At 46.6% G+C, this 9,675-nt stretch overlaps 1 protein-coding gene across 1 annotated transcript; it reads right to left on the minus strand.

Moving 5' to 3' along the window:
• Positions 1–2,916: 2,916 nt before the first annotated feature.
• Positions 2,917–9,401, minus strand: LOC131937958 (uncharacterized). Its single transcript, XM_059295750.1, has 5 exons — positions 9,292–9,401; positions 7,388–7,442; positions 6,099–6,212; positions 4,871–4,996; positions 2,917–3,297 (listed from the first exon to the last, which is right to left on the minus strand). The coding sequence occupies exons 1-5, from the start codon at positions 9,292–9,294 to the stop codon at positions 3,164–3,166; spliced, it is 432 nt and encodes a 143-aa protein (XP_059151733.1). The 5' UTR covers positions 9,295–9,401; the 3' UTR covers positions 2,917–3,163.
• Positions 9,402–9,675: the final 274 nt, after the last annotated feature.

The following is a 9,675-nucleotide window of genomic DNA, read 5'->3' on the forward strand; positions in this document are numbered from 1 at the left end:
ACCACCCACCTTCACCTCCCCTCCACCCACCTTCACCTCCACACCACCCACCTTCACCTCCCCTCCACCCACCTTCACCTCCCCTCCACCCACCTTCACCTCCCCTCCACCCACCTTCACCTCCCCTCCACCCACCTTCACCTCTCCACCACCCACCTTCACCTCTCCACCACCCACCTTCACCTCTCCACCACCCACCTTCACCTCTCCACCACCCACCTTCACCTCTCCACCACCCACCTTCACCTCTCCACCACCCACCTTCACCTCTCCACCACCCACCTTCACCTCCCCTCCACTCACCTTCACCTCCCCTCCACCCACCTTCACCTCCCTCCACTCACCTTCACCTCTCCACCACCCACCTTCACCTCTCCACCACCCACCTTCACCTCTCCACCACCCACCTTCACCTCTCCACCACCCACCTTCACCTCCCCTCCACTCACCTTCACCTCCCCCTCCACTCACCTTCACCTCCCCTCCACCCACCTTCACCTCTCCACCACCCACCTTCACCTCTCCACCACCCACCTTCACCTCTCCACCACCCACCTTCACCTCTCCACCACCCACCTTCACCTCTCCACCACCCACCTTCACCTCTCCTCCACTGACCTTCACCTCTCCACCACCCACCTTCACCTCTCCACCACCCACCTTCACCTCCCCTCCACTCACCTTCACCTCCCCTCCACTCACCTTCACCTCCCCTCCACCCACCTTCACCTCTCCACCACCCACCTTCACCTCTCCACCACCCACCTTCACCTCTCCACCACCCACCTTCACCTCTCCACCACCCACCTTCACCTCTCCTCCACTGACCTTCACCTCTCCACCACCCCACCTTCACCTCTCCACCACCCACCTTCACCTCCCCTCCACCCACCTTCACCTCCCCTCCACCCACCTTCACCTCCCCTCCACTGACCTTCACCTCCCCACCCCTCTTGTTACCTCACTAGAATCTTCCACCCTTCATAACAAACGTCATTTGATCAAGATGACCCCGTAAGATGACCTCCGTAATGAGGTCAACAAATTGACCTGTTGAAAAAATGAGGTGATCCATTGTTGAGCAGTTGGCGATGTCAAATGTCAGATGTATTGATAAGTCTGTTAGCTAGTGTAGCTCTATGGCATCTTTAGCTTGCAGTCATCAGCTCAAGTAATCAGTCAGCTCTAAATGATCACAACCTGACTTAAGCATCTGACTTAAATCATCTCTTTTGTTCATGTTCACGTCTCCTATCACGTGACTAAGAGGTTTTACAAAACAGCCAAAATGACTAAAAACACAAATGACTAAATTACAATGGCTAAATGCGAGCAGGCTTAACTTAATGACCAAAGCTGATAAACAGCGGGTTTTGGTAACCAATCTCCAAATTTAGATTGGAAAGCACAAAGTTGTGAATTGCTTTAATGAACTTGTCAGCTACATCTACTGTCATAAATTAAAGCAGGTTAGGTAAACACGTCGTCTACTTTACTTTTTTAAATGCTGACGTGTTAGTAGATGTGTGACGTGACATTAGATGTGTTTACGTGGCATGTGTTGACGTGACATGTGTTGATGTAGCGTGTGTTGACGTGTTAGATGTGTGACGTGACATTCGATGTGTGACGTGACATTAGATGTGTGACGTGACATTAGATGTGTGACGTGACATTAGATGTGTGACGTGACATTCGATGTCTGACGTGACATTATATGTCTGACGTGACATTAGATGTCTGACGTGACATTAGATGTGTTGATGTGACATTAGATGTGTGACGTGACATTCGATGTCTGACGTGACATTAGATGTGTTGATGTGGCATTATATGTGTTGACACGCTATAGGATAGATATATATATATAAAGTAATAACACTAGATGAACAGTTGTGTGAAAGATGGGCATACGTTTAAACTGAAAGGCCTGCCCAAGTTTTGGTGCTATGGGTTGATGTTTCGATGCTAAGCTGTAAGAATACATGTACCTCCAATATTTATTTAAACAAAAGAATGTCATTACACTGGGATATTAAAAAAAAAGATTTCTTTAGACCTAGCGATAAATTGTGCAGATGAAGTTCATGTTTCGCCTATGAATGGATAACGTGTTCTACACCAGGCCTAGCAGTCTTTACTTTCCCCAAAGTGAGTTAGGTAACCATCAGGGCTGGATGGGCTCAGCGACGTTACACTGACGGGGTTCGAACCGGAGACTTTCGGCCATGCCGTCCCACACTGTGATATTAGCTTTTTTTTTTTTTATGTAGCCTCTTCAAGCGGCGTAACAATGAAAAACAAAATAAGTTATCTCTTTATTGGGGTTGTCTACCCTTACTGAAAAAACAACAAAAAATTTTTTGTAGATTGAATTGGACAACATCCAGAACACAATCTTAAAATAACTGAAACAAATTTTGACCTGATTCTTTATAATTGTTTTGTTTGTTTTTATGCTGCGTGACGTTGTTTATCTCCCTTCCCTAAATAACACATCGCACACACTACCACACACAAACACACACGCACACACACACACACACACATATATATATATATATATATATATATATATATATATATATATATATATATATATATATATATATATATATATATATATATATATATATATATATATATACATACACATACATACACGTTTGCATCTATACGCTACCTGAAAATGTTGTAAAGGGACAAAACACACGAATGTAATTTTGTTTTGAAAGAGACGTGTATCATTTTTAAAAAGACAAATGTCATTTCAAAAAAAAATTTGCCCTAATGAATGAGGTATATGTCATCATGTATGGGATCTTTATGAGGTATATGTCATGTATGAGATCTTTGCCATCCTGAAAAATGTATGTCATCGGGTAGAGAAAAATTAAAAGCTTTTTCTTAGATCCAATTTTTTTATTATACACAATCAGCGTTTAGAAAATAGACTACCGCTTGTCTTACTAGACAGCTTTAACTGTTTCCTACATCAGTCGTGACATGTCAGATGTGACATGTCAGTCGTGACATGTCAGATGTGACATGTCAGTTGTGAAATGTCAGATGTGACATGTCAGTTGTGACATGTCCGTTGTGACATCTCAGATGTGACATGTCAGTTGTGACATGTCAGTTGTGACATGTCAGTTGTGACATGTCAGTTATGACATAAGGAGATGTCGACCATGTTGCCCTCCATGAGACAGGTACACTCTTTGTATGATGTGCCGTCAATCGAGGCAGGAAACTTGTCGCCGTGTGTGTGGCAAGTTTTGTTGCCGTCCATACAGCCTGTGGGAGGGGAGAAAAGGGGAGAACTGAGGTAAGGGGCGGGGAGAAGTGGGGTAGAAGTGGGGAGAGAAGTGAGGTAAGAGGGGAGGGGAGAATTGGAGAGAACTGAGGTAAGGGGAAAAGTGGGGGAGAAGTGAGGGGAGAAGTGGGGAGAGAAGTGAGGTAAGGGGAAAAGTGGGGGAGAAGTGAGGGGTAAAGTGGGGAGAGAAGTGAGGTAAGGGGAAAAGTGGGGGAGAAGTGAGGGGAGAAGTGGGGAGAGAAGTGAGGTAAGGGGAAAAGTGGGGGAGAAGTGAGGGGAGAAGTGGGGGAGAGAAGTGAGGTAAGGGGAAAAGTGGGGGAGAAGTGAGGGGAGAAGTGGGGAGAGAAGTGAGGTAAGGGGAAAAGTGGGGGAGAAGTGAGGGGAAAAGTGGGGAGAGAAGTGGGGAGAGAAGTGAGGTAAGGGGAAAAGTGGGGGAGAAGTGAGGGGAGAAGTGGGGAGAGAAGTGAGGTAAGGGGAAAAGTGGGGGAGAAGTGAGGGGAGAAGTGGGGAGAGAAGTGAGGTAAGGGGAAAAGTGGGGGAGAAGTGGGGAGAGAAGTGGGGAGAGAAGTGAGGTAAGGGGAAAAGTGGGGGAGAAGTGAGGGGAGAAGTGGGGAGAGAAGTGGGGAGAGAAGTGAGGTAAGGGGAAAAGTGGGGGAGAAGTGAGGGGAGAAGTGGGGAGAGAAGTGGGGAGAGAAGTGAGGTAAGGGGAAAAGTGGGGGAGAAGTGAGGGGAGAAGTGGGGAGAGAAGTGGGGAGAGAAGTGAGGTAAGGGGAAAAGTGGGGGAGAAGTGAGGGGAGAAGTGGGGAGAGAAGTGGGGAGTGAAGTGAGGTAAGGGGAAAAGTGGGGGAGAAGTGAGGGGAGAAGTGGGGAGAGAAGTGGGGAGAGAAGTGAGGTAAGGGGAAAAGTGGGGGGGGAGAAGTGAGGGGAGAAGTGGGGAGAGAAGTGAGGTAAGGGGAAAAGTGGGGGAGAAGTGAGGGGAGAAGTGGGGAGAGAAGTGAGGTAAGGGGAAAAGTGGGGGAGAAGTGAGGGGAGAAGTGGGGAGAGAAGTGAGGTAAGGGGAAAAGTGGGGGAGAAGTGAGGGGAGAAGTGGTGAGAGAGAAGTGAGGGGAGAAGTGGGGAGAGAAGTGGGGAGAGAAGTGAGGGGAAAAGTGGGGGAGAAGTGAGGGGAGAAGTGGGGAGAGAAGTGAGGTAAGGGGAAAAGTGGGGGAGAAGTGAGGGGAGAAGTGGGGAGAGAAGTGAGGTAAGGGAAGGGGCAACCTGGGGGAGAAGTAAGGAGAGAATTGAAGAGAGAAATGAGGGGAGATGTGTGGTCCTGCTATAGTGTTGTACTTATTGTCTTATTGGGGTCTTACTATCCCTTACTACATGTTTTAGTTTCAGTTTCTCACAGCATCTTTACAGAATGAGAACTGCACCCACCCCCTCCCCACCCCAGATTAACTTGATGGCCTAGGGTCAGTTCACCATTCTACCTGCCTACCCTCTCTACCCACCCTACCCTTTCATTTTCCGGGCAGAGAAGGGTTCAAAGGTCATTAGAGATGAGGAACTCACGGGCAGAGAGTGAGTCAAAGACGTAGACGGTTAAGAAACCCTCAGTGAACTTGTCGCATCTGAAGGTCATACAGTCGACCTGGTGCTGCGTGTAGACCTCGTAGCACTTGTCTTGGTACAGACAGCCTGCAACGTCATGCCAGAGAAATGGTGGGGCTGTGTTGATACCATCCTACACAAGAGGTAGCTTACCATCCTACACAAGAGGTAGCTTACCATCCTACACAAGAGGTAACTTACCATCCTACACAAGAGGTAGCTTACCATCCTACACAAGAGGTAGCTTACCATCCTACACAAGAGGTAGCTTACCATCCTACACAAGAGGTAGCTTACCATCCTACACAAGAGGTAGCTTACCATCCTACACAAGAGGTAGCTTACCATCCTACACAAGAGGTAGCTTACCATCCTACACAAGAGGTAGATTACTTTCCTACAAAAGATAACTCACCATCCTACACAAGAGGTAGCTTACCATCCTACACAAGAGGTAGCTTACCATCCTACACAAGAGGTAACTTACCATCCTACACAAGAGGTAGCTTACCATCCTACACAAGAGGTAGCTTACCATCCTACACAAGAGGTAGCTTACCATCCTACACAAGAGGTAGCTTACCATCCTACACAAGAGGTAGCTTACCATCCTACACAAGAGGTAGCTTACCATCCTACACAAGAGGTAGCTTACCATCCTACACAAGAGGTAGCTTACCATCCTACACAAGAGGTAGCTTACCATCCTACACAAGAGGTAGCTTACCATCCTACACAAGAGGTAGCTTACCATCCTACACAAGAGGTAGCTTACCATCCTACAAAAGGTAACTCACCATCCTACAAAAGGTAACTCACCATCCTACAAAAGGTAAATTACCATCCTACATATTAGGTAACTTACCATCCTACTAAACGTAAATTACCATCCTACACAAGAGGTAACTTACCATCCTACACAAGAGGTAACTTACAATCCTACAAAAAGTAATTTACAATTCTACACAAGAGGTAACTTACCATCCTAAACAAGAGGTAACTTACCATCCCAAACAAATGGTAACTTACCAGCCTACAAAAGGTAACTCACCATCCTATAAAAGGTAAATTACCATCCTACACATGAGGTAACTTACTATTCTACAAAAGGTAACTTACCATCTTACACAAGAGGTAACTTACCATCCTACACAAGAGGTAACTTACCATTCTACAAGAGGTAACTTACCATCCTCTATTATAACCATCTCTCCCTCGCTACAGTTGTACCTCGTGCACTTGTTCCCCGGGTCGACCTTCGTCTGTCCTTCGTTGAGTCTCTCCCCACTCACTGTACACTCGGCTGTAGGGAAAACACAACAAGTTGACACAACAAGTTGACACAACAAGTTGACACAACAAGTTGACACAACAAGTTGACACAACAAGTTGACACAACAAGTTGACACAACAAGTTGACACAACAAGTTGACACAACAAGTTGACACAACAAGTTGACACAACAAGTTGACACAACAAGTTGACACAACAAGTTGACACAACATGTTGACACAACAAGTTGACACAACAAGTTGACACAACAAGTTGACACAACAAGTTGACACAACAAGTTAACACAACAAGTTGACACAACAAGTTAACACAACAAGTTGACACAACAAGTTGACACAACAAGTTGACACAACAAGTTGACACAACAAGTTAACACAACAAGTTGACACAACAAGTTGACACAACAAGTTAACACAACAAGTTGACACAATTCGTACACTCGGCTGTAGGGGCAACAAGTTGACACAACAAGTTGACACAACAAGTTGACACAACAAGTTGACACAGCAAGTTGACACAACAAGTTGACACAACAAGTTGACACAACAAGTTGACACAACAAGTCAAACATGCTACCACAATTCTTGACACACTTACCCACAGCTGTGGACAGGAGAGTGTTGAGACACACTTACCCACAGTTGAGACACACTTACCCACAGTTGAGACACACTTACCTACAGTTGAGACACACTAATAGTTGAGACACACTTACCTACAATTGAGACACACTTACCCACAATTGAGACACACTCACCCACAATTGAGACACACTTACCCACAATTGAGACACACTTACCCACAATTGAGACACACTTACCCACAGTTGAGACACTTTCCCATAGATGAGACACACTTAACCACAGTTGAGACACACTTACCTACAGTTGAGACACACTAACCCACAGCTGAGACACACTTACCTACAGTTGAGACACACTAACCCACAGCTGAGACACACTTACCTACAGTTGAGACACACTAATAGTTGAGACACACTTACCTACAATTGAGACACACTTACCTACAGTTGAGACACACCCACAATTGAGACACACCCACAATTGAGACACACTTACCTACAGTTGAGACACACCCACAATTGAGACACACCCACAATTGAGACACACCCACAATTGAGACACACCCACAATTGAGACACACCCACAATTGAGACACACTTACCTACGGCTGTAGACAGGAGGGTGGCGACGATGACTGCCACACAAACATTGCTGGCCTGTAGATAGAGTCCACCACTTGTACATTGATTAATTTGCCGGTACCATGGTTGGTACTTGGTGTATTTATCTAAAGTTATGGTCATGATGATTTTTACTACCTGTTCATGTTATTTTATTGAATGGCTGCTGTGGTGGTGGGTGTGGTTGTAATGGCTGCTGTGGTTGGTGGGTGTGGTTGTAATGGCTGCTGTGGTTGGTGGGTGTGGTTGTAATGGCTGCTGTGGTTGGTGGGTGTGGTTGTAATGGCTGCTGTGGTTGGTGGGTGTGGTTGGTGGGTGTGGTTGGTGGGTGTGGTTGGTGGTGTGGTTGGTGGATGTGGTTGTAATGGCTGCTGTGGTTGGTGGGTGTGGTTGGTGGGTGTGGTTGTAATGGCTGCTGTGGTTGGTGGGTGTGGTTGGTGGGTGTGGTTGGTGGATGTGGTTGTAATGGCTGCTGTGGTTGGTGGGTGTGGTTGGTGGATGTGGTTGTGATTTCTGCTGTGGTTGGTGGGTGTGGTTGGTGGGTGTGGTTGGTGGGTGTGGTTGGTGGGTGTGGTTGGTGGGTGTGGTTGGTGGGTGTGGTTGGTGGTGTGGTTGGTGGTGTGGTTGGTGGTGTGGTTGGTGGTGTGGTTGGTGGGTGTGGTTGGTGGTGTGGTTGTAATGGCTGCTGTGGTTGGTGGGTGTGGTTGTAATGGCTGCAGTGGTTGGTGGGTGTGGTTGGTGGTGTGGTTGTAATGGCTGCAGTGGTTGGTGGGTGTGGTTGTAATGGCTGCAGTGGTTGGTGGGTGTGGTTGGTGGATGTGGTTGGTGGTGTGGTTGGTGGTGTGGTTGGTGGTGTGGTTGGTGGGTGTGGTTGGTGGTGTGGTTGTAATGGCTGCTGTGGTTGGTGGGTGTGGTTGTAATGGCTGCTGTGGTTGGTGGATGTGGTTGTAATGGCTGCTGTGGTTGGTGGATGTGGTTGTAATGGCTGCTGTGGTTGGTGGTGTGGTTGTAATGGCTGCTGTGGTTGGTGGATGTGGTTGTAATGGCTGCTGTGGTTGGTGGATGTGGTTGTAATGGCTGCTGTGGTTGGTGGGTGTGGTTGGTGGATGTGGTTGTAATGGCTGCTGTGGTTGGTGGATGTGGTTGTAATGGCTGCTGTGGTTGGTGGTGTGGTTGTAATGGCTGCAGTGGTTGGTGGGTGTGGTTGGTGGATGTGGTTGGTGGTGTGGTTGGTGGTGTGGTTGGTGGTGTGGTTGGTGGTGTGGTTGGTGGGTGTGGTTGGTGGATGTGGTTGTAATGGCTGCTGTGGTTGGTGGGTGTGGTTGGTGGGTGTGGTTGGTGGATGTGGTTGTAATGGCTGCTGTGGTTGGTGGGTGTGGTTGGTGGATGTGGTTGTGATTTCTGCTGTGGTTGGTGGGTGTGGTTGGTGGGTGTGGTTGGTGGGTGTGGTTGGTGGGTGTGGTTGGTGGGTGTGGTTGGTGGGTGTGGTTGGTGGATGTGGTTGTAATGGCTGCTGTGGTTGGTGGGTGTGGTTGGTGGATGTGGTTGTGATTTCTGCTGTGGTTGGTGGGTGTGGTTGGTGGGTGTGGTTGGTGGGTGTGGTTGGTGGGTGTGGTTGGTGGGTGTGGTTGGTGGGTGTGGTTGTAACAACTTATGTTATTAGATGTAGTTGCATTGGCAGTTGTGGTTGGCCGAAATGATTGGCTAAAGTGGTTGGCATCGCTTCTGTGGTTGTAAAGGCTACTGTGGTTGGTGGTTGTGGTTGTAATACTTCTAAATGTCATGGCACACATACACCAGCATGATATTTACATGTCATTTTATTTTCCTTATAAAACAAAAAAAATTACATTTCACTATCAAGAGAACAAAAAGCAATTCTGACCATTATTTGATTCCTTCAGCTGTAAGCAAGAAAACTTTGGAGAGATGAATCAAACTTCATGTGACACAGTTTAATGTCACTCGATGTCGAGGCTTGTATTGACATTACAACAGCTGGTTTCGATACTTTTATTGTTGCAGAATTAGGAAAAACAAGAGGTGTTTCCATTGGGATATTGCTGATATATATATATATATATATATATATATATATATATATATATATATATATATATATATATATATATATATATATATATATATATACATATATAAATTTTACTCCCCCTCTAAATCTAACCTCAGTGTAAGTACGCCACTGTTACACAATTATAACTTAACACTAGTCACGTGACCGGACTATGCAACTCTAAGCTCTAAGGCC

Source organism: Physella acuta, unplaced genomic scaffold (assembly GCF_028476545.2).
Source record: "Physella acuta isolate Inbredline_101_S28 unplaced genomic scaffold, ASM2847654v3 ptg000225l, whole genome shotgun sequence".
NCBI classification, from domain to species: Eukaryota; Metazoa; Mollusca; class Gastropoda; family Physidae; genus Physella; species Physella acuta.

Bases quoted from the DNA above. Each gene is read 5' to 3' on its own strand.
- LOC131937958 (XM_059295750.1), bottom strand. The intron at 6,213-7,387 runs GTAAGTGTGTCT...TTTTCCCTACAG, and splicing joins CCTCCTGTCTACAGCCGTAG to CCGAGTGTACAGTGAGTGGG. The intron at 4,997-6,098 runs GTAAGTTACCTC...ATGACGTTGCAG, and splicing joins GATGGTTATAATAGAGGATG to GCTGTCTGTACCAAGACAAG.